Source organism: Pelophylax lessonae (assembly GCF_965119305.1).
Source record: "Pelophylax lessonae genome assembly, chromosome: 3".
NCBI lineage: Eukaryota > Metazoa > Chordata > Amphibia > Anura > Ranidae > Pelophylax > Pelophylax lessonae.
In genome coordinates, this window is record NC_138770.1 from 93156444 (window position 1) to 93182685 (window position 26242).

General features: G+C 41.9%; 1 protein-coding gene across 3 annotated transcripts in view; it reads right to left on the minus strand.

Moving 5' to 3' along the window:
* The window catches only part of PKHD1 (PKHD1 ciliary IPT domain containing fibrocystin/polyductin), a 1006139-nt gene that overhangs the window by 306275 nt on the left and 673622 nt on the right, over positions 1 to 26242 (minus strand). For all 3 annotated transcript variants that reach the window (XM_082249887.1, XM_082249888.1, XM_082249886.1), the window contains exon 53: positions 315 to 428. In XM_082249887.1, the coding sequence (XP_082106013.1) occupies positions 315 to 428 (114 nt within the window). The remainder of the gene's footprint in view (positions 1 to 314; positions 429 to 26242) is intronic.

The window sequence follows — 26242 nt, forward strand, 5'->3', positions numbered from 1 at the left end:
AAAGCAGAGCAGTCTAAAATAGAGTAAGTGCTTAAGGGCTAGTTTCAGCCAATCTCCCATTTGCTTCCTAATGCAATAATTATGCAAATGACACAACTCCACTAGATACAATAAGAAAAAAAATTAAATAAAACATGAGCACAGGTTTTCAAATGTGTTTCATCCTGTCATGAAAAGAACCAGAGAAGCCTATGCCGACTGATATAATAGACTCAGGAAACATCTATTTCGCAGTAATTTCAGCTTTGAGCGCCACCATATTGGCTTTGTCATCTGCACTGTCTATTAGGAGAGGAATATTTGTCTTCTATTACCAATAACGCCAGGGGACACACTTAGACCGCTCAGCCGATCGCATTGGACTCCCTCTGACGCACGAACTAATATGTGCATTCTTCGCCCCCTTTCCAAAGGCCCTTCCGGTGTGCCTAGAAAAAAAAAAAAGAAGGATGTAAAATGGTCAAAGTCCACCAAGTTTAAACTAATGGAAAGGCGCCATTATATACTGACGTAGGAGCAACAAAAAATGAGAAGTTAGTAGTACTGTGATTGAAAGTTGGTTTTTATATTTATTGAAATAACAGGAAACAAGCCAACATGTTTCGGGGGCTTAGAGGTCTGTTTTTCAGGGTGAAACATAATGTCAATAGTATGTCAGTCTGAAAAAGGAGGTATTTAAGGCCCCATTCACACTTGAGCTGCATGTCTTAGGCTGTTTTTCGGGGGGGGGGGTTTTATTGTTTAGTGTTTGTACGGGTGGTTTAGCATATGTTGCAGGCTTGAACATTTTTTTTAAATTATTTTTAGCAATTGGAAAGCAAAAGAAAAAAAGAAAGAAAAAACAAACACTATGCTAATTTTTCAGGCACTCCCACTGAAGACATTAGGGCCAAAATACACAATTCTACTCCAAATGAAGCTCATGTACCTTTGCCAGCGATAAGTTTCAAGATTCAAGCAACTCTATGCTCAAGTGTGGGCTGGCACCATTGAATATAATGAAAACCATGGTTTGACCATTGCAGCGCTTTTGTTGAAGCTATAAACTGAACTTCAAATTGATCATGTGTGAGCAGAGCCCAAGTCCCATAACACACAATGGCTAGTTTCATGTTGCTTTATCGAAGAATGGAGTGTGGACCACACCACATCTCATCCTTTGATGCTCCCAACATCAATATATTTATTCAATAGTTATGAAGGACCTTCACCATGGTATACAGTACCTCCTTCTATTAGCATCCTAAATCTGTACAAATCATCATCATATATAATCCAGCTCCACCACAAGAACCACAAGTAACAGAAACATATTATGTCTATATAATGGTCCATATATGCTGCCAGCTTCTTAAAGACTTTCCTGATCTAAACTCAAGGACAAAAATGTAGAATATTGGCACTTACCAGTCCTTAGATGTGATAGCTAAATCCGTTTTCTTTTTTTTTTTTTTTTTTTTTTTAGGCTGTTAATCTTTTATTTTCACCTGGTGATCCTGCCAGTAGAATACTACTTGTCTTAGAGTGACAACTCTCACTACCTACACTGTATATATGGAAGAGCAGCGTTGTCACCCTAGGACAGGAATTGTCTTAGGATTTAGGACTGTAGTCCATAGAGGTGAACTGATAGCAGTGCAGCAGAAGCAGATTGTACAGAAAGTTGTCAGCTCACTGGATTTCTGGCAGGATCAGCATGTTTTGGCAGGATCAGCTGGTATGCCAATATCAAGCAGATATACCAAAATGCTTTCAGTGGTATGTTAAACAGAACCATAAGAAGCAAAAAACAGAAGTGCATTAGTCAGGTATACATATACTTTAAAGTGTTACTAACCCCAGGACTCTGCATTCAATATATCTGGTCTCCCACAGTACACAGAACATGGAAATGAAATTATTTTAGTAAATATAAACTGCTAAATACCTTTTCTCATCAGCAGTATATACAGAGATGTATAGTAACTAAGTAAAACTACTTCACTACTGTACTTAAGTACCGAAAGGCGGTATCTGTACTTTCCTAGAGTAGAATTTTTTTCTCCTACTTCCACTTTTACTTCACTACATTTTTTCGATGATTTTAATACTTCTACTCCGATATTGTTTTTTTGTGCTGCATAGTTACTCGTTACTTTTATAAAAAATACCACTGCCAGAACAGTAGATGGCAGGTTTCATGAAGCTCAAAACATGTGTATTATCAGCGCATACGAAAATAAATGCTACTGTATGTATAAATAAAAGCTGCATTTGAAATAATAAAAAACAATATGATGTTCAAACTTTTGACTTCTTTCTTTAATAACTACATAACACGGTACTTGTACTTTTACTTTCAGTACTTGAGTAGCATTTTTTTTTTTCAAAACTACTGGTACTTGTAATTTCAGTACTTGAGTAGCAAAATTTAAAAAAAAACTACTTGCAATACTTTAGTACAAAAAATGTTGAATACTTTAGTACTTCTACTCAAGTCACTTTTTGATTGAGCACTTCCACTTCTACTCAAGTCACTTTTTGATCGAGCACTTGTACTTTTACTCAAGTATGGGTTAAGAGTACTTTATACAACTCTGAGTATATAACAGTCTTGTGACATCTATCAGTGTCCAGCCGAGCACTGGTTAAAGCCAGTAGGAAGAGTTTTCATTCTCCTATGACTGTTCTATGAGGTTGCATGACCCTTGACCCTCTGTCTGGACAGTGCTGATTGTCCCTGTGCTGGTCACATACACCCCCCCCCCCCCCAAAAAAAAAAAAAAAAAACAACAACAACTCTTTAGCAATACACGCCAAACTGAGCATCATGTGGAGAGTGTCTCCAAGGCTCTGTACTATCGGAAGATGGATTGGGGACAGTAAAAAGGATCAGAAAAGATGGGATCAAACAGCCTTATTACACAATGCAGAGGATTAACCACTTAGATTCCACAGTGAGTATAACAAGCATGTTTTACTGCTTATACAGACTGATTTTACCGTTGTGTTTTAATAACACTTTAAAGTAAATTTAATTGCCAAACCTTTTGGAAAAGGAATGGGTAAACTATTGTCAGCTTTTTTTCCATATGTATCCCATTGGGGAGATTTCCCTGGACTTCCTGTGTAATAGACACACCATGATATGAGACAAAGTATTTCCAAAGTGGGGACGATTTCCCCTCCATTCCTGCTCTGGTGACAAAGCGAAATGTTAGATTTGCAAGGACAATGGCCACCTGGGCAGGTAATAATGATGACTCCCTCCCCAGTGGAGTAGAAATACACACAGCAATAAAACCCATAGGGGCTCTAATCTCTCACTCTATCCAAAAACTGAAACAATACTTCTAGGTATAAAAAATGTGGCTTAATCATGGAATTTTACTGCCCCTCAACCATTAGTGGGAACAAGCCCTTACAGCTTTATGAATCAGAAAAAGTTGCTGGAGCAAAGCACAGCTCCACATAAACAGCTAAATGCAGATAAAGCATATACAGTATATGGGAGCTATATTGTATGATAAAAATTTGCCATTGTTCCTATCAAGATCACAATTTACACCACTTTGCCACACAAAACAGACCTGTCCGGAAGGAGAGGAGACGTTATCTTTCTCTGCTGCAGTTTTACTTACAGGTCCTCCCCACTCCACCCACATCGCTGGAAAGGAGAAAAAACACAACTATGAGCTCATCGGCATGACTAGGGTAACTCAGAGGTGTCCTTATGACTACCACATAACCCCTTATAAGCTCCATCCCCCTTTTACCCCATAAAGACACAAGACACAAGGTGGAGTTAAATTGCCCTCCGGCCTTTTATTCAACAACATAAATAATAAATAACAATAATATAACAATAACATAAACCAAAGCTAGATGTCCCTTAGCCGCAGAACACTGACTCAGGAACATTACCCTTGTCCCACAGACCTTACAGGTCTAACACTACCTGGTCCCTCTCATTTGACCACACCCAACCAGAGGACACCATACCAATGATGGTTCCCCACTTGTATCACACCAACAGATTTTTAACCCCATCCAAGCCAACGCCATCTCCATACCTGCCCTCCAACCGACTTACACTATCTCAGGGAGGGAGGGCAGGACATTCATCCGATGGCTCCCCACTCCGACTGTTACTGTACCACCCCTTCCTACAGTCTTTTCTTCTATGCTCCTCCCCATCACCCTGTCAACCAATCATGTGAGACTCCTACCTCTCTCTTTTGTACATTAACTCTATACTGTCTGGTTCCCCTCCCACCCTGTTATGCCAGCCCTACGCTTCAGAAGAAGCGGACACCAATCACTTTAAGAAGGTTTGGTGAGTTTATTGGGGTCCAGGAAACTCAGGGAGAGAGGGATTGGGGCAACAGATACCTGAAAAGACCAAAAATATAGACTCTGAATCCTACTTATAGTTAATACAGACTAAGACTGAAGCAAAACTGGGCACTCTGTACTCTTCAGATTGTAAAAGTAGTTTTAGGGTAGTACACTATCTCACTGGATGAGCCACCAGAACTTCCTGCAATGCACACCAGTGGTATATTTTACCCAGCTTCCCCTGGGCACTCTTCAACAGACAACGCTTCACCCCTGGTGCTCCAGTCTACTGTAGGTCTCAGCTTCAATCCTCCTAGAAATACTCTCCAGCAAGGCAGTGCAAGCTTCTTCAGGCCTCAGTCTTGTGCTTTCTTTCTTAAAGGAGAAGTAGGGCCAAAGCTTTTTTGGCCCTATTTCTTCTGGGGATCACAGGAGTGAACTTCCTTTTGTCATCTTAGCCCACTGTCAGCTGACATCACTTAGCTGGTCCAGGCTCTGTAGGGATTGTGACTTTTATGCTAGGATCGACTTAGATGCTTGGACTGGCAGCTGGCTCAGCCTCTTAGCGAGCAACTGAGAGCCTGAGCCAGCTGCTCTTGCCCCCAATGCAGCCTAGAGGGGCAGAGCAGAGAGCCAGGGACTGACAGTCACCACTCTCTGCTTTGAACTGAGCAATTGGCGGTCTTTAATCGTTCAGTTCTCAGAGAAGGCGGGGGACAGATGCAGCATCAGACCGATTCTGCATTGACCTAGGTGAGTATAAATGTTTATTTCTTTAGAGTTCACATACTTCTCTTTTAAGGCACATGTCCTCTCCAGACAGCAAGCCTGGGAGGTTAGGGAGCAGCTTTGTACATGCCCTCCCCCCAGGTGAAGCCTGGAAGGCAAAAGAGTTTCCAAAAGATTTTCCCATATATTTATAACCCTTAAAAGTATGCACCACAGGCAACAAATCTAGTGGTTGGCCACAAACACATAAATATTCATAACCTATAGAACCCTCTTACACTATTGTCAGGCAGAAGTAAACAATTATAACTTAGGGAAAACTGAGGAAAACAGAATTTCACACAGGGCGGGCTGCGGATGCGATCCACTTGATCAGCAGGGGATCTGTCCGCTAATCCCCACTGCTTATGTAGAGTGGACACAGACACAGACCGTTCTCCTCTATGAGCCTTTCTGCCTGAAAAATGAACAGGCGAACCCACTAGGAATGTCTATGTGAAAAGGGCCTTATTAATAAATGCTTAGGCTGACTACAGCCTCCTAGCAGCACTACATTTAGATTAGGGAAACTTGGTGTCCCTAAGATGTAGGGAATGCTTAGGGTAGGGTCCCTACACACAGATTTTTGATAGCTGATCTGTGATTGTTCTATCATTAACTTTAGTGCATTGAAATTTACAGTGCCTTGAAAAAGTATTCACGTACCTTGAAATTTTCCACATTTTGTCATGTTACAATCAAAAACATAAACTTATTTTATTGGGATTTTATGTGAAAGAACAACACAAAGTGGCACATAATTGTGAAGTAGAAGGAAAATGATAAATGGTTTTCAATATTTTTTGCAAATAAATATGTGAAAAGTGTGGCATGCATTTGTATTCAGCCCCTTTTACTCTGATTCCCCTAACTAAAATCTAGTGGAACCAATTGCCTTCAGAAGTCACCTAATTAGTAAATAAAGTCCACGTGTATAATTTAATCTCAGTATAAATACAGCTGTTCTGTGAAGCCCTCAGGTGTTTGTGAGACAACCTTAGTAAACAAACAGAATCATGAAGGTCAAGGACAGACAGACCAGCCAGGTCAAGGATAAAGTTGTGGAGAAGTTTAATGCAGGGTTAAATTATAAAAAAAATCCCAAGATTTGCACATCTCACGGAGCACTGTTCAATCCATCATCCAAAAATAAAAAGAGTATGGCACAACTGCAAACCTGCCAAGACATGGCCGTCCACCTAAACTTACAGGCTGGCAAGGAGAGCACTAATCAGAGAAGCAGCCAAGAGGCCCATGGTAACTCTGGAGGAGCTGCAGGGATCCACAGCTCAGGTGGGAGAATCTGTCCACAGGACAACTATTAGTTGTGCATCCACAAATCTGGTCTTTATGGAAGAGTGGCAAGAAGAAAGCCATTGTTGAAAAAAAACATAAGATGTTCCATTTGCAGTTTGCTAGAAGCCATGTGGGGGACACAGCATACATGTGGAAGAAGGTGCTCTGGTCAGATGAGACCAAAATTGAGCTTTTGTTTGGCCTAAAAGCAAAACGCAATGTGTGGTGGAAAGCTAACACTGCACATCACCCTGAACACACCATCCCCACCTTGAAACATGGTGGTGGCAGCATCATGATGTGGGGATGCCTCTCTTCAGCAGGAACAGGGAAGCTGGTGGTCAGAGTTGATGGGAGGATGGATGGAGCCAAATACAGGGCAATCTTAGAAGAAAACCTGTTAGAGTCTGCAAAAGACTTGAGACTGGGGTGGAGGTTCACCTTCCAGCAGGACAACGACCCTAAACATACAGCCAGAGCTACAATGAAATGGTTTAGATCAAAGCATATTCATGTGTTAGAATTAGGGATCGACCGATTATCAGAGGCTGATATTCACTTTTTCAGGGATTTTTCTGAAGTATCGTCCACACACTTGCCGATATTGCTTCAAGTGGTTGTTCTGGAGTGATGCCTGCAACTACAGACATTACCCCAGTACCGTTTTTTTTAGAGCTGACGGTCGACTTTCTTGTAATAACAACCGATGCAGCTAAGCAGCCGCATGGCTGTTATTACAAGCAGTGGGAGGGGACATATGCCAGCTGGCAGAAGACCGGAACAAAGCTGGAATAATGCTTTTAAGTACAGAGGAAGCGTTTGGGGTCCTACAGACCTCAGATCATCCATAAAGAGTACCTGTCACTGCCTATTAATGTCACAAGGGATGTTTACATTCCTTGTGACAGCAATAAAAGTGATAAAAAAAAAAAATGAAAAGGACAGTGTGAAAAAAAAAAAAACGTAAAAAGTGCAGAATATTGACACCTAATATCGGCTAGCGGCCTGAAGGGTGGCTGGAAAATCAGTATCGATATCGGCCCTGAAAAAACTATATCGGTCGATTTCTAGTTAGAATGGTCCAGTCAAAGCCCAGTTCTAAATCCAATTAAGACTTGAAAATTGCTGTTCACAGACGCTCTCCATCCAATCTGACAGAGCTTGAGCTATTTTGCAAAGAAGAATGGGCAAAAATGTCCCTCTCTAGATGTGCAAAGCTGGTAGAGACATCCCGAAAAAGACTTGCAGCTGTAATTGCAGCGTAAGGAGGTTCTACAAAGTATTAACTCAGGGGGGCTGAATACAAATGCACGCCACACTTTAAGATATTGATTTGTAAAAAATGTTGAAAACCATTTATTATTTTTCTTCTACTTCACAATTATGAGCCAATTTGTGTTGATCTATCACATAAAATACTAATAAAATACATTTACGTTTTTGGTTGTAACATGACAAAATGTGAAAAATTTCAAGGGGGGTATGAATACTTTTTCAAGGCACTGTACATTGTACAAAAAAAAAAAAAGTAACCATTAATTATTAATTTTTCTTTCTAAATGCCATCTTATCAAGATGATAAAAAAAAAAAAATCATACCCTGCACAGGAAAAATAAATAAATAAATATATATATATATATATATATATATATATATATATATATATATATATATTCCTATATTATTTATATATATTTATATATATATATATATATATATATATATATATATTCCTATATATTTAAATATTTGACAGACCAAAGCTTGGCTAATGGTTTCGCTATGTAAAATTTATATTAATACAGTAACCCTTTTTTGTCTAACACCGAAAAGGAAAAAGAAAAGAAAAATGAAAGAGAGGGGGTTGAAATAATTTATTTTGAAAATAGAAATGACTAATTACTCGTTCACGGAAAGACGGAGAAGGAATTGTATACCCTCTATGTGTTCTAATTCACTCAGCTAATAAGTCCGTGTTGGTTTTGACCAGCCTGACAGTAAAAATGATTATGACTTCCTTAATCTCAACGATGTTTACACTTTTATTAACATGACCATGTTCCAAACAGATATTGCAGCAGAGAGAGAGAAGTAGGACAGAGTATGCCTTTGGGGGATTTATTTAAAGTCCAGCATAAGACTCCAACATTCCTTTGGTTGGGGATTAAATCAATTATACAACAGATGTGGAAACATATATTGGAAAAAATGAGTTTTAACTGGGAAGGAAAAAATATGACTGTGATGTTTAATATAAATAAAATTACAGCCTTTAAAATGTATTTATATGGAAGTAAAGCAGAGGAAATTTAAAGGGTGTGATACAACGAACGATCAGGAAATCAAAGTGTTATTATATATAGTCAATATTGGTCTCAACAGACTGATAGTCTAGCACAGGAAGCGCTTCATAAATGTATGGGAGTTGTTTTACCTTCTAAAGCTGTTGTATTTTGTCCATCCAGTCCTGACATTCGCACAGCTGTACACCACAGTACAATTCTGTTGAACGGGGAAAATACTTGATTTTTCCCTACTGCTGTTAAGTAGCATTTACAAGTCATGTCCCTCCAACAGCCTATGACTGGGAAGTGAAAGTAGAAGCAGCAGACTGATGAGCTCAGGGGATTACTGGGCCAGGGGGCAGGGGGGCAATTGCCCCCTGGGCTGCTCTGATGCCCCGTAAAAAGGTTGCACTACTTCTGCCACAGGCATGTCTAAAGGATTCCTGGTAAAGAGAAGTAAAAAGTCCCTGCCGCTGACCTACTGAGTGCGGGTTGAAGACAAGGACAAAGCGCAGGCCTCCCCCCAGCATGGATGGTGTAAACTGTGTCTGAGCAGAGGCCGGTTCCATGCCCCACTGGAGACTCTTCTGCCCCGGCCATCCCTAACTGAGCTGTCCCAGCTCCCCCCAACCTACCCCTGCTGGCCAAGTCGGGAACCCAGATTCAGCCGGTAAGTAGAGAGTATCTGGAGCAGGGCTTCAGCTTGGAACAGGGGTCAGGAGGAGGAATGGGAGAGTGGGAGGGGGGGTGAGGGAAAGTGGGAGGGGGGCCCAGTCACTGCACCATGGGCCTCTGGTTTGTACTTGCCCCCTGGGCCGAAACTTTCCAGTCTGCCCCTGGATGAGCTCGTCTATCTATCATTCTGCTCTCTCTCCTCCTATTGACATGTCTCTTGATAGCATATGAGCAATTGATTTGCTCTTTGTGCTTCTCCCTTTCTGAGGACTAAAGTACAGAAAATGACTTGCTTGCGTTAAAATAATATATTCATGAATAAAAGCTGCATTAATTTTGTCTTCATTAAAGTACAATTGTACATAAAAATATGATATTTTCTTTGGTGGCAATAAGCTACTTTATGTGGTCATGTGTGACTAATCACAGTTGCCCATTCGAGAGATGCTAAAAATGCTTCTATTGGATGCCACTGTTTGGAGGGTCATCCTGCTGATCGTACAATTGCATAAATAAAAAAAAAGCAGTGAATTTTCTAGAATAAAAAGCAAAGTATGCAATTGATTGCACACAATTTTAATTCTGCAAATTAAAGTTTCCGATTGTACCCATAGCCTAAGAATTGGTATGTAGTGCTACTAGGAAGCAGAGGCAGTAATAAATAAACATTGCTGCCTTACTGTAATGTTAAATGTACATTAAATGTTACTAGGGATGAGGTGTCAATGAGGTCCGAATCCATGTTCAGACTGAATTTAACTTGTTTGGACTAAATGGGTCTTTCGGCTGTGGTGGGAAATTAAACATTTAGCAGCGGTATTGCTACTATTGTTAAATGTGATGGCTTCCAGTTTAGGCTTCTTGTTGGGGAGCTGGCTGCCGCCAACATCCTAACTACCAGTGATTCATCCCCGTCTCATTCAGCTCTTAGCCAGAAATTCCCAACTGAATGTGAAATTTAAAAAATGGGGCAGGGGTTGGGTTAAAATTTGAAATTCTATGGGGTCCCCTCTAAAGTCATACTAGGCCTGAAGGAAAGGGGTTAACACTAGGGGTGATCAAGGGGTTTAATGTGTTCCTCGGGAGTGCTTTCTAACTGTACTGGGACTGGATGCACTAGAGGAAATGAGAGATCTTGTGTTTCAGCTAAGCTGAAACACAGATCTCTCTTTTCCTCTAGCTGAAACACAAGATCTTCCTTCAGCTTAGCTGAAACACAAGATCTCTCTTTTTCTCCCTGACAAAACAGCCTGCCTTGTTCACATAGGGAGACTGCCGTACTATCATTTCGCCGAACAAGCGGCGGGCCCCGGAAGTCATCGCGGTCGCAGGACCCGCTAATTGGCTACCGCTGTGTCCAGGTACATGCACGCACATGCCCCCGAAAACCCCTGCACAAAATTACAAACATGTATGTGATTTTGCACAGCCAGGATGCCCTGCCGCAGTATATATGCGGCGGCTGGTCCGGAAGTAGGGAGGGTACGTAGCCAGGGAGGACCTTCCTGTAAAAATACATTTTCCCTATGTTGATGAGAGCCAGGGCCTCTTTTCCACAACCCTGGCCTAGTGGTTTTAGAAGTCTGCATATTGGGTCTTATCAGAATCTGGAAACCCCCTTAAAAATACGGGTGTTCTCCATTTACTGTCCCCCTATGTTAATGAGTAAGAGGTGCAAGGTATCCCTACTCATTCACAAAAATATAAAATACGTGATGATATATTATGTGAATATAAATGTAACTGACTCAATGTTTCTCCAATCATAACATAAATACATTAAATCAAAAATTCATAAAAGTATTTCCAATGTGTATTAAAATAAATCAATATGTGGATAGAATTAATAAATATATATATTGATAAATAAATAACCAATAAATATTTAAAGCATCTATAGGTGATGGTGAGAGTCCAAGGTGAAAATAAATAATATTGTATTGCAAAAATGTCCAATTTGCTGCAAAAGTGCTCTTTGTGCTTGATTTAAGTGGTGAATATATGACAGCAGAACAACATTCACTTAGTGAAAAATTCAGTGGGATTGTGCTATTCCTTCCACCTCCACCGCATGCACAGCCCACTTACCAGATGACCTCTTATGATCTCCCGCTAGGGTATCCCGCTGTGGTTCCCTCAGTAGATGCTTTAAATATTTATTGGTTATTTATTTATAAATATATTTATTTATTAATTCTATCCACATATTTATTTATTTTTATACACATTGGAAATACTTTTATGACTTTTGATTTAATTTATTTATGTTATGATTAGAGAAACATAGAGTCAGTTACATTTATATTCACATAATATATCATCACGTATTTATTCAGTTATTTATTCCCCACCAAATTCACTATTTCCCAACTATATGCCTGGACAAGCAGCTCATAAAAACATTGTTAAAGACAATGTTCATTTTCTACACTTTTAGTGTTAATCACAGATAGGTTTGCATATTTATGACTCATATTTATTCACATAAGTTATTCATTTAAATATCACGTGAGCACTAATCACTTAACCACTTTACCACCGGAGGATTTTGCTGTCTTCCGTCCAGACCACTTTTTTTGCTTCGGCACTGTGCGACTTTAACTGACAATTGTGCGGTCATGCAATGTGGTACCCAAACGAAATTTACGTCCTTTTTTTCCCACAAACAGAGCTTTCTTTTGGTGGTATTTGATCACCTCTGCGCTTTTTATTTTTTGCGATATTAATAAAAAAAGAGCGAAAATTTTGCAAAAAAATGACATTTTCAACTTTGTCTTTTAAAAAATATCCAATATACTCAATTTATGTCATTTTTTTTGGCCAAAATATATTTAGCTACATGTCTTTGACAAAAAAAAATTCAATGAGCGTATTTTTATTGGTTTGCGCAAAAGTTATAGCGTCTACAAACTATGGTGTAAATACTGAAATTTTACGCAGCTTTAATTTCTGACTGCCTATCTCAATTCATGAAGTGCTAAAATGGCAGGGCAGTACAAGACCCCCCCAAATTACCACTTTTTGGAAAGTAGACATCCTAAGGAATGTTCTGAGAGGCATGTTGAGCTCATTGAATATTTAATTTTTTTGTCACAGGTGTTTGAAAAATGAATAAAAATTTTTTTTTTTTTTTTTTTAACACAAAGTTGTCACTAAAAGATAAATTTCTCACACATGCCATGGGTATATGTGTAATTACACCCCAAAATATATTCTGCTGCTTCTCCTGAGTACAGGGATACCACATATGTGAGACTTTTTGGGAGCCTATCTGTGTACGGGACCCCGAAAATCAATCTCCATCTTTAGGTTTTCTAATGGCGTAAATTTTTGATTTTACTCCTCACTACCCAACACTGTGACAGGGAAGTGAAGGGGTTAAACTGGGGGAGATCAAGGGGTTAAACCTTTATAGAGGATAGATGGCGGGTGGCCTAAACCTATTCGGGCCTAGCGCAAGCGCAAATTAGGGTCACCAGTGACACTAAATACAGTGATCAGTAGTTATCTGATATACTGTATATATTAGTGCACTGTTTTATATGGAGTGAAGGGGTTAACTGGGGAAGATCAAGCGGTTAAAAGTTTATTAGGGAATAGGTGGCGGGTGCCCTAATCCTATATGGGCTTAGCGCAAGCGCAAATTAGGGTCACTAGTGACACTAAATACAGTGATCAGTATTTACCTATATACTGTATTTAGTGCACAGAGTAATAGGTAGTGAAGGGGTTAACTGGGGCTGATCAAGGGGTAAAAACTTTATTAGGGGATAGGTGGCGGGTACCCTAACCCTATTTGGGCCTAACGCAGGCGCAAACTACGCTCACAAGTGACACTTATACAGTGATCAGTAAAATATCTGTATACCACTGTATATAGTGTTCACTGTGAGGGGTTTGGGGGTGATCAGGGGGTGATCAGAGGTGATGAAGGGGTTAAATGTGCCTATGTGAGGTGTGTCAGTGTAGTGTTGGTGGAAACTCACGTTTTTGGTGTGTCTCTGTCTCTCTCCTGGAACCGAAAGGACTTCAGGAGGGACAGTGACATCACTTCCCCTGTCTGTGTTTACATTACACAGACAGGGGACAGATTGCCATTGGTGGGGACCGATCTACAGACACTGACCAAAAATCATTGGTCAGTATCTGGTGATTGATCGGTTCCCTACCGAATGCCATCGGTATCGGGACCCGCGGCGCGCGGGAGCGCGTTCTGGAGCTGCGATCGCGCATGACGTTAATACTACGTGGCTGAGCTGTATCCTGCCGCACTGCCGCAGTAGTATTACCGCACGCAGTCCTAAAGTGGTTAAATACTATTGATTTGATCAACGTTTATCCTGTGTGCATCCGCTTAAGTGCCTATACACTTTTTGTCAAGCCCTTTATTAAAAACTAAAAAAAGAGCCCGCTCCTTAAAAACCAGCTATTCACTGTGCCCTGATTGGGCAAAGCTTTGAACATCCCGCCGAGTGCCCTGCAAATTCGGGTGTTCGCTAAAAGACCAAACAGGCGATGTGCGGCCTGAACCTTTGCTCGGCACAAACTGTTCGCCCAACTCTAGTCCTCACATTTTTGGGCCTCAAGAAATTAGATTGACCGTCAGTACATCAGGATGGGTCAATTTTCATTAAAATTCCATAGTTTGTGGACTGTATAACTTTCCTACAGACTAAATAATATACATTGATTTGGGCTATTTTCACCAAAGAAATGTAGCAGAATATAATTTGGCCTAAATTTATTAAGAAATATCATTTAATTGCAAAATGTTTTTTTTTTTAAACATTTATTTTTACATTTATTTAGCAAAAAAAAAAAAAACCCAGCGGTGATACTGATTAAATACCACCAAAAGAAAGCTGTATTTGTGTGAACAAAATTATAACATTTTAGTCTGGGTACAGTGTTGCATGACCATGCAATTGTCATTCAAAGTGCGACAGCACGGAAAGCTAAAAATTGGCTTGGACAGGAAAGGGGTAGAGGTGCTCGGTATGGAAGTGGTTAAAATTTCACTAAAATTATGATTCTGGAACATCATTACAAAGCATTGCAAAATCATTAACAAATGAAATAAATCTTTTTTTTTTTTTTTTAATCGTGCACTTTTTTAATGCAATACTAAAAAAAAAATGTAAAGCCAATTCAAAGACAAAAATTAATAAAAAATGTGAAAAGTCTAAATATTAATAACTATTAGGTAAAATAAATTAATTGGAGCTGATTAAGAAGAACTAAGGGTTGAAAAGAATTAAATAGCAGCAAATGTTATTAAATAAAACTACAATGCTGGAAGCCTGCTGAATCAAAAACATGGCGAGATTCACGCAACTGAAATGTCAACAAAGGGACGACAAAGGATGCTGATGTTGTCAACCAAATATGGCTATTTTATTGATTTATAGGAATTTAGAGCTGTAATAAAGCGTGTGTTTTATAGCTGCCTAGAGTTTAGCTGCAAAGGATGAACTAAGGCAAAACAGGGGACAATCTCAGGTCTATGGGCACCAACAAACACCCCTAGTCACCAGATTCCAATAGAAATAGTAACTGATCCTGTTAGAATGCCTGTTTCCACCTGTCCTTGATAAGGCAGCAACAGCCCCCTACCTTTAGACAGGCATGCATGTTTATTGATCCAATAGGAAATGCAGAATCCTGCACATCTGACTGCCCTTCAGGTGTATGGATGGCCTTATTTTGCCAAAGATACTGTCATCTCACAAAAGTGAGTACACCCCTCAAATTTTTGTAAATATTTTATTATTACTTTTCATGTGACAACACTGAAGAAATTACACTTTGCTACAATGTAAAGTAGTGAGTGTACAGCTTCTACTACAGTGTAAATTTGCTGTCCCCTAAAAAATAACTCAACACACATCCATTAATGTCTAAACTGCTGGCAACAAAAGCGAGTACACTCCCAAGTGAAATTGTGCAAATTGGGGCCAATTAGCCATTTTCCCTAGCCGGTGTCACGTGACTCGTTAGTGTTGCAAGGTCTCACGTGTGAATGGGGAGCAGGTGTTTTAAATGTGGTGTTATCGCTCTCACTCTCTCATACTGATCACTGGAAATTCATTATGGCACCTCATGGCAACAAACTCTCTGAGGATCTGAAAAAAAAGAATTGTTGTTCTACATAAAGATGGCCTAGGCTATAAGAAGATTGCCAAGACCCTGAAACTGAGCTGCAGCACGGTTTCCAAGACCATACAGTGGTTTAACAGGAAAGGTTCCGCTCAGAGTCGATCAAAGAAGTTGAGAGCACATGCTCAGCGTCATATCCAGATGTTGTCTTTGGGAAATAGACGTTTGAGTGCTGCCAGCATTGCTGCAGAGGTTGAAGGGGTGGGGGGGTCAGCCTGCCAGTGCTCAGACCAAACGCCGCACACTGCATCGAATTGGTCTGCATGGCTGTCGTCCCAGAAAGAAGCCTCTTCTAAAGATGATGCACAAGAAAGCCTGCAAACAGTTTGCTGAAGACAAGCATCCCCTGCATTTCCATGTCCACAGCCTCTGACATCTCCTGTACCATGCCCGCAGCCCCTGCATCTCCTGTACCATGTCTGCAGCCTCTGACATCTCCTGTACCATGCCCGCAGCCTCTGCATCTCTTGTACCATGCCCACAGCCTCTATATCTCCTGTACCATGTCCGCAGCCTCTGACATCTCCTGTACCATGTCCGCAGTGTCTGACATCTCCTGTACCATGTCCAAAGTGTCTGACATCTCCTGTACCGTGCCCACAGCCCCTGCATCTCCTGTACCATAGCCGCTGCCCTTGCATCTTCTTTACTATGCCCACAGCCTCTGAAACCTCCTGTACCATGCTTGCAGCCCCTACATCTCCTGTGCCATGCCCACAGCTTCTGCATCTCCTCTACCATGTCCGCAGCCTCTGACATCTCCTCCTGTACCATATCTGCAGTGTCCGACATCTCCTGTACCATGCCCGCAGTGTCTGAGTGTCTGACATCTCCTCCTGTACCATGTCCGCAGCTTCTGCATCTCCTCTACCATGCCCGCAGCCTCTGACATCTCCTGTACAATGCTCGCAGCCCCTGCATATCCTGTACCATGTCCGCAGCCCCTGCATCTCCTGTACCATGTCTGCAGCCTCTGACATCTCCTCCTGTACCATGTCTGCAGCCTCTGACATCTCCTCCTGTACCATGTCAGCAGCCTCTGCATCACCTCTACCATGCCTGCAGCCTCTGACATCTCCTGTACCATGCCCACAGCCCCTGCATCTCCTGTACCATGCCCGCAGCCTCTGCATCTTCTGTACCATGCTTGCAAACTTTGACATCGCCTGTACCATGCCCGCAGCCCCTGCATCTCCTGTACCATGTCCACAGCCTCTGACATGTCCTCCTGTACCATGTCCACATAGCCTATGACCACCTCCTGTACCATGTCCGCACTTTTAACTGGAATTTGCTCTTATATATATAAAGTTCTATGTGTTTTCAAATCCGTCGTCTTATGTACATATAATACACTCTTCAAATGTGCTTTAAAATGCATGGTTTTCCCTTTTATGAACAAGAAAATAATGAGGTTATGCTGTTGGGCTGGTATAATAATGCTATGGGGCCTGGACGCTGCACACACCATCAGCCGCTCTCGGAGTGTCACGATTGACTCGCGATTACCTTTACTACTATGTAAGTTACTACATTTGTGTTGTAATAAAATAACTTTTATCACACTCAAGAGGCGCTTTCCCCTCCTTTTACTTTTCTACATAGAGTTGACTTCACTCCTTCATTCAGCAGCCCTGAGTGTCCTCCCATCCATCCATCCACTCCAGGATCCATCCCGGACTTGTCCATCCCATACTGGATTCCAGGTTAATTTAACCTTCTTTTCCCCCAGGGACACGCACATGGACTCCCCATCCCCCCCTTGTGCTTACCCAGGATACACTTCCCAACCCTGTATTGCAGCTGACACCCCCTAAGCACTACCTATGAGCGCCATACTACCTACCATTTTTTACATTTGCAAACAAACAAACAAAGGCGCTGTGCCAACAGATTGGTGTTGCACAGGAGCAAATGCAGTGGCTGTTTGAACAGCTAGCCACTGCTGCAGAAGTGGATAGGAAAAGCCTGATTGAGGTTGTGGAGACGCTGGCGGCAGTGATCATCTGCTAAAATTGAAGGTGTTGGAGACCAGCCCTCAGCCATCCATGTGGGTCGCTTCCTCTCCAAGATGATGGCAGATGATGACCCAGAGGCCTTCCTGATGATGTTTAAGAGGACCGCTGAGAGGGAAGGTTGGCCTAAAACCCAGTGGGCCAGACTGGTCCCTCCCTTACTTACTGGAGAATCGCAGAAGGCCTACTATGATCTGGAGGCAGCAGAAGCAAGGGAGTATGAGAAGGTCAAGCAGGAAATCCTGGTGCGACTCAGTGTCACCTTGGCTGTTCGAGCACAGCGGGTCTACAGCTGGTCCTTCCAAGATGAGAGGCCCCTAAGATCACAGATGTTTGATCCAATCCACCTGGTGCGGAAATAGCTACAGCCGGAGTCCCTGTCTGGGCCACAAATAGTGGAGCATGTAGTCATGGACAGATTCCTGTGGTCACTACCAATTCCCCTGCAGAAGTGCGTGAGTCAAGGGGACCCCAAGTCGGCAGACAACCTAGTGGAGCTTGTTGAAAGGTACTTTGTTCCAGAGAGCCTGGTCACCACCCCTACAGGCGCACAGACTTTCCACCCAAAGCCACGGTCTCCACAGGCAACTGGTAAGACTGTTCCAGAGAAAGTGGGTGGTAAGCATGGGAAAGAGACAGGAGGAGGTTTTTGGGTGCCAGGTCTGAAGATTGACATCCCAAACAAGGGAAGCCAGGGCCTGTCAGCAAACCTAACTGGATAAATGTTAAGTGTTTCCGTTGTCAGGAACTGGGACATATTGCAGCAAACTGTCCATTGACAGATAAACCTATGCAATGTGACTTCTCTTTCAGATGGCAGTCTATGTTTGCTGCTGTTTCATGCACTGCACAAGTATGGGTAAACACGTGTCAAATGACTGTCAATATTAAGCGTAATATGGCCTTGCTGGACTCAGAAAGTTTGATTACTTTGGTTAACACTGACATGGTTAAGCCTGTGAATTCTTTTTTTTTTTTTGTATACAAACTTTTATTGAAAGGAAACAGAAAATGGTGGTACAAAAAGAATTGGTACATTAACATGACAAATAATGGTATCAAAGCCTGTGAATTCTAATGCTAAAAAAGTTTCTGTGATTTGTATACTCGGGAGTATCCTATAGCCACTGTCAAGTTTCAATCTTACATAGTGTAAGGGATTAGCTCGTTGGTAGGCGTAGATGACCCCTTGGGGGGTGCGTTTTCACAGAGAGATAGCCGAAAAGTGCATGCAAACAACAGTTTGGTTTATTAATGGTGTTTTCTTCACCAGACTGCATGCAGCAAAAACATCCAAAATAAAATAAAACAGAAAATAAATCCTTGCCTCTGTGGGCAGCTACCTTCTCACTCTGGAACCTGCCTAAGAGTCTGTCTCCAACCTACTGTTGGGCAGACTTTCTTGTCCTACAGCGGATACTCAATAGTCCATTTATAATCTCTTCACAGGGCAAAACAGTCCTTTATTTCTTTCACACAGAAACAGTTCGTCTTCTCACCTTTGAGACGTCTTCACACTTGGTTACCCTCCCTGGCACACATCACTCCGGGGGGTCTTCTCCCAGGCCCACACAGCCTGTCGGGAGGCACACATCTGACTTTCCTCCTTCTCCCAGTCCACATGGCTTCAGGAGACAGCTTCTGGAGGCAGCAATCCTCAGACTTCCTTTAGACAATTATAGAAGCCTTAACTCCCTCATTCTGAACAGCTGAAGTCTGTTCAGCATCTTTAGACATTTCTTCTGGCTTCTGCAGCCGACACCCTATAGTAATTGGTGAATTGTATCTCCGATCTGTGACAACACTCACAGATTTACCTGACTTCCTGTCACATTTACTTGATGTCCTGTTACAATAGGCACTGTGACTCATCTGGTCAGAGTTGTACCCTACCCAGTGCATGATGCCATATTTGGCAGGGATTTCCCCAAACTTTGGGAACTGTGGGATTGTCCAGACTCGGCTACAGTAGCTGAATCAGAGGCAGAGCCAGAATCCCTGGCCAGCACAGAAAATGTGGGTTCAGGGAACTCCTCTCAGGAATCCCCAGGTTTTCCTTTCTCTGTTATGGCAGGAGAACTGGAGGAGACTGAGGAAGTACCCATAGCCAGTGAAAGTGGAAAGCCTTCTGCTGACACTGATGCTACATTAGAATTTACTGATCTTAATGTGCACCAGGAAAACTTTGGTACTGAGCAGAAAAAAGACCTTACCCTTGCCAGGGCCTAAGAAAATGTGGTAATGGTTAATGGGATGCCTGTCGAACCAGGGGACAGGCTCTGTTTTCCGTATTTCAGTAGCAATGAGGATTTACTATAGTGAGTGTATAAAAAGAATGATGAAATTGTTGAACAGTTGGTGGTCCCTAAACCATACAGAAGGGTGGTACTAGAACTTGCCCATGGACACTTGCTGGGAGGCCATTTGGGTGTTGAGAAAACCACTGAAAGAGTGTTACACAGGTTTTACTGGCCTGGGGTTCAGAAAGACATAGAATTATTGTCAATCCTGCCCTGTGTGTCAAATGTCAGCACCCCTGCCTCACTTTTGAAGTCCATTATTGCCATTGCCCATTCACATCACATCTGCAAAAAATATTGCCAAGGAGTTGTTTATGATGTTTAGTCGCATTGGAGTCTCTAAGGAGGTCCTTACAGACCAAGGCACCCCATTAATGTCATGAGTAACTAAAGAGTTGTGCAAATTGTTTAAGGTGACAATTGCAAACCTCCCTGTACCACCCTCAAACTGATAGCTTAGTGGAATGCTTTAATAAAATGTTAAAGTGTATGTTGAAAAAGGTTGTGGACAACTATGGAAAAAACTGGGACTTCTTGCTTCCATCTTTGATGTTTGCCATCAGGGAGGTTTCCCAGTACTCTATGGGGTACTCTCCATTTGAGTTGCTCTATGGGAGACACCTTTGGGGACTCTTAGACATAGCCAAGGAAACCTGGGAGGGGGAGAAGAGACCCCACAAATGTGTAATTGAGCATATTGCTTAGATGCAGGACAGAATTGCAGCGATAACTCCTGTGGCAAAGCAACACTTACTTCAGGCCCAAGAAGCCCAACAAAGAATATACAACAGGGGGCCCGACTCCGTGTTACCACTGTTGAAAGCAGGTTCTTAGCTAATTGGTAGGGTCCCTTTAAAGTAGTTGAAAGTGTTGGGGAGGTGAATTACAAGGTATATCAACCGGGTAAAAGAAAGCCTTAGCAGATATACCACGTGAACCTGTTAAAGCCCTGGAAGGATAGGATGGCATTAGTTGCAAACTTTGTGCCTGTAACTCCAGGGAGTACTGAGTCCCCTCTGGTCCTTGAAGTTACAATTCCAGACACACTGTCTCATTCACAAAATCAGGAAGCTACAGAGTACCTGATAAGTAACAGAGAAAACCAGGCACAACTTCAGTGGTTCAGCATGATATTGTTACTGAACCTGGAGTACGTGAAAAACTCAAGCCATACAGAATTCCTGAAGCTAGGCAAAAGGACATCAGTGAAAAAGTTAAAATGATACTGGAGCTAGATGTCATTGAGGAGTCCAAGAGTGACTGGTCTAGTTCCACCGTGTTAGTCCAAAAACCAGACCGTACTTGGAGGTTTTGTAATGACTTTAGGAAACCTAATTCAGTGACAAACTTTGATAGGTACCCAATGCCCAGAGTAGATGAACTTATAGGCCGACTTGACAAAACCCGCTATCTGACCACTTTGGGCTTGACCAAGGGATATTGGCAGATCCCCCTGACTGATAGTGCTAAAGAAAAGACTGCGCTACTGACCTCGGAGGGTTCATTTCAATACAAAAAAAAAATGCCTTTTTGGTTGCAAAATGCCCCTGCGACATTTCAGAGGGCCATGGACAGGACCCTAAGACCCCACCACCAGTATGCAGCAGCCTATCTGGATGACATAGTGATACATAGCACTGACTGGGAGTCTCACTTTCCCTGGGTCCAGGCAGTCTATGATTCCCTTTTCAAGGATGGTTTTCGGCGAATCCAAAAAGTGTGCAATTGGTTTGGAGGAAGCCAGGTATTTGGGCTACACTATTGGTCAAGGAGTCATAAAACAAAGTAGAAGGCATCCAAAAGTGGTCACATCTGGTAAACAAGAAGCAGGTCAGAGCATTTCTTTGTATCAAAGGATATTATAGAAGGTTCATCCTGAATGTTTCCACTTTAGCAGCTCCACTGGCTGACCTTACAAAAGGGAAAGACTCAGTATTGGTAAAATGGTCCCCAGAAGCAGAAGAGTCTTTCCAAATCTTGATGAAGGCACTTTGTGCAAAACCAGTGTTGTACTCCCCCAATTTTTCCAGAGATTTTTTGGTCCAGACGGATGCTTCTGATATTGGCATTGGGGCAGTATTGCCACAGGTACACAATAGGGAAGAACACCCTGTGGTGTACCTGAGCAGAGAGCTTAATGAACATGAGCAAAAGTATGCTATTATAGAAAAGGATGGTTTAGCCATAAAGCGGGCCTTGGACGCACAAAGGCGTTTTGCCTACAATCAAGCATGGAGTGTCATGGTCTGGGGCTGCATTAGTGCTACCGGCACTGGGGAGCTACAGTTCATTGAGGGAACCATAAATGCCAACAGCAGAACATGATCCCCTCCCTTCGGAGACTGGGCAGCAGGGCAGTATTCCAACATGATAACGACCCCAAACACACCTCCAAGATGACTACTGTCTTGCTAAAGAAGCTGAGGGTCCAGGATGATGGACTGGCTAACCATGTCTCCAGACCTAAACCCTATTGAGCATCTGTGGTGCATCCTCAAACGGAAGGTGGAGGAACACAAGGTCTCTAACATCCATCAGCTCTGTGATGTCATCATGGAGGAGTGGAAGAGGACTCCAGTGGCAACCTGTGAAGCTCTGGTGAACTCCATGCCCAAGAGGGTTAAGGAAGGGCTGGAAAATAGTGATGGCCACACACAATATTGACACTTTGGGCCCAATTTGGACATTTTCACTTAGGGGTGAACTCACCTGTGTTGCCAGTGGTTTAGACATTAATGGCTGTGTGTTGAGTTATTTTGAGGGGACAGCAAATTTACACTGTTATACAAGCTGTACACTCACTACTTTACATTGTAGCAAAGTGTCATTCCTTCAGTGTTGTCACATGAAAGGATATAATAAAATATTTACAAAAATTTGAGGGATGTATATATATATACACATGTTTTACAATGACACAGCCACACTTTATTATTTGCTCTTATAAGGCATATATGACATGTGAATCAGTTCACCCCTTGCTCCTACACTCTGCCATATGTGGCTCCAGCTGGCTTTTGTTACCAGTACCTGTGGCTTCTTGACCCTCCTGGTGAGCAGCTGCAGCCATTCCTGGACCTGTCCCTATAGTTTTGTATTTATTTACAGCGGGTAGCCACTTTTAGATAGGCTGAAGAAGAAACAACATGCTTTGAAACGTGTCCCTATCTCTCAGCACACTCCCAGCGGTGTCAGGCACCCTCTCCATGCGGTTTCTGGCTTCCATCTCTAGTGGGGTTGTCTTCCTGCAGCAGCAGCTCCCTCCTGACTGTGCTCTTCTCCCCCTGCTCACGGCCGAAGCAGGGGAGTTCCACATTGGCTCCACGCTCCAGAGGCAGCAGCTTTGACTTTTACCTCTTTGCATAAGCTTCCCCTTTGTAAGTGTGTTTTCAATCATCAATAAATATTGTTCATCTTGTTTTCTAAACTATAGGGGTTTCACTTGTCCTTTCACTTTTGTTTTTACAGTGTCCCAGCAATCACCCATGGCTGCTTCAAGCTGCACCTTCTAGCTAGTAATCAGTGGCAATGTGTATAGTCCATTGGGCTACCTGCCTCATTGTTTATACTAAAAACATTTGTTTTAACTTTGCAACTTTTGCAATCATCTTTTATGGTTTGTTACATTGCCACACACAAATTTCCTTGAGACCCTTTAATGCCCACCAATAAGGTAATCGCCACCACACCTGACATATTTATATAGATTTTGCCCTCTGAAGAGCACTCTGCAGTGGATCACTCTACAGAGGGAAGTTGACAGGGATCGAGGAGATGTTGTTTGGCCTGTTTTATCATTTTTACATTTTGCAGTGGGCTTTACAACTACCCCTCCTGGGTTATGCCCTGCTGGGCAGTTTTTCCTGCCCCTTGATTTTTGTTTTAGTCAGTGATTTTGGATTCGAAGATAGTCACAACAGGCATTCCAATTCATCCTAAATGTGTTCAATAGAAGTGAAGCTAGGGCTCTGAGGAGGCCACTCGATCCAAACCAAATTTATCAAAACATATCTTCATGGATCTGTCACCTGACATTGTGCTCAGATATGCTGGAACAGACAAGGACCTTTCTTAAACCGTCTAGAAATGTCTTTCTGTGCTCTAGCATTTATCATAACCTTTACAGGAAACACCTGAACTTAGGCATGTCCACATGACTATGGGCTTTATAAGTAGGTGTAATGACTGAGTATCCATAAGCTTTTGGCTTTATTGTGTATCACATTTTTTTGCTATCCCAATTTATGAAATTTTGAGAATCAAACAAACAGCTATTCAAAATCCTCACACCAATTTTTATTTGATTCTCGGCTCTACAGAGAGAGTGCTTAATGTTTTTTTATCCAAGGCCCTACTGGTAGGGTGCTAGTTTACTGGGAACCTCTAATCATGGGCTACTCTTGTTTTTGGACCTCAAAAACATGTGGTTCACCACAGAGTAATATGCACTTTTATTATGATTTATGTTCTTTTCACAGTTGGAGAAAATGAAGTCAACTGAACATAATTAAGACAATCAACAGTTAAAACTGTTGACCTGTCATTATAAGCACATCAGAGGCATTTCATATTGCTCTTGGCTTTCCACGTCAGCTGAGATGATTGAGTTATGAGACAGAACATAGCCTGACAGGTCTGATGCTAAGTCGTGGAGTCATATGTTAGCCGCGCCTGATTGGTGAGTTCTGCAATGGACGTATACGTGGAAAGAGAGCCACAAGGCCGAAGAATGGATTCACCAATAGAGATGTCAATTTCCATTAAAATTGTTTACCAAAACTACCTCATTATCTGCAGTGTTGGAATTTCTTTAGGGTGTGGTGGAATGTGGACAGATGGATTGAAAGGAAAATCCCTGAGGGCTTTGAACAAACAGACAAGGACAGATGGGGGCCAAGCATCAACTCTGAGGCCTGGAACATGCAGACCTAAAAAAAGAAGAATCCCTTTGTTACAGTTCAGAAGATCAGACTCCAGGGGGCTAATTTTTAAATAGAAGAGGAATATGTTTGCAAGAAATCAATGGGCTTTAATGGTGTAGGTTGATAAGTTTCAGAGTTGGTAAAGAGCTCTTTTATTCTCAGGGGAATAGCAAAGAACAGAATAGAAATTCTACCTTCAGAAGGCAAGCAGACTACACTTGAAATTAAAGCCACCGCCAAGTTGGTTCCAAAAGAAATACTTCACTTTTCCTCCAAATATGGCTCATAGTTTGCATGGCAAGAGTGTCCATTCACATCTCAATATTACAAATCTCCAAGCACTGCTTTTAAAATAATCTTTTCTTGAGAGGATGCCCTTTCTAGTCAGCAAATATTAGATGCTGATCCTCTGCTTCAATAGTCATTGACCATTAACAAGCATATGAGGCTTATACAGTCCTTACTTTCATCTTGATTTGCATACCTTTTACAGGCCATGGACTCAGAATGTATTGAGGCCAGAGGTGTGCATCAGAGCTAGGCCAAACCATAAGCAGGAAAGGCACCTGTGATTTGAAAGTGGGGAGAGCTGGGGTAAGAACTTCTTCTATCTCTACATTATCTGCCTTACAACTCAGTCCTTTAGATTACACTGGAAGAGAGTCTGTCCCAATGTTAACACCAAAAGCTCAACTGTCAGTGTCATAGCTGACCTAACTCTCCATCAGGGTCAGCTGCACAGGATGAAAAGAGCAAAGACTTATGCTTCAATATAGTCTTATTGTGATGTCAATGGCTATACTATTCTTCTTTCTTTTCAATATATGATTGAAATAAACACTTGATAAAAAAAAACCATGAGCACAGACTATACCTATACAGTCCAGAGAGATGTAGTCTCCATTCATAGATTAGGGTTATGTACATATACTGTATACAGTTAGGTCCTCATATATTTGGACACAGGCACAATTTTAGTTTTTTCAGGTATTTACCAAAACATATTCAAGGTATAGTTTTATAATGGACTGGACTGAAAGTGCACACTCTCAGGTTTAATTTGAGGATTTGTACATCCAAATCAGACGAAGGGTTTAGGAATAACAACTCTTAAGAATAGCCTTTCCCCCTTTTTTTAAGGGACCAAAAGTAATAGGACAATTGAATCAAAAGCTGTTTCATGGCCAGGTGTGGGCTACTCCTTCGTTATTTCTTCATCAGTTAGGCAGGTAAAAGGTCTGGAATCAATGTTGTTCTATATGTAATGCACGACCTGTTATTTGCTATCTTCTATGTTGTAAACACGGATGTTTTATTTCAACGATGTATAACTTTGTATAAAACTTAAAAAAAAATTATTAAAGAAAAAAAAATTTTGTGATGAAAAAAAAAAAAGGTCTGGAAATGGGGGCGTGGCCTGGCCACAGACTGAAATGGCCGCTTGAACACAGAGATCCGCTCCTGCACTGGGCTTCTCACCAGCATCCAGCCACCCATCCAAGCTCCC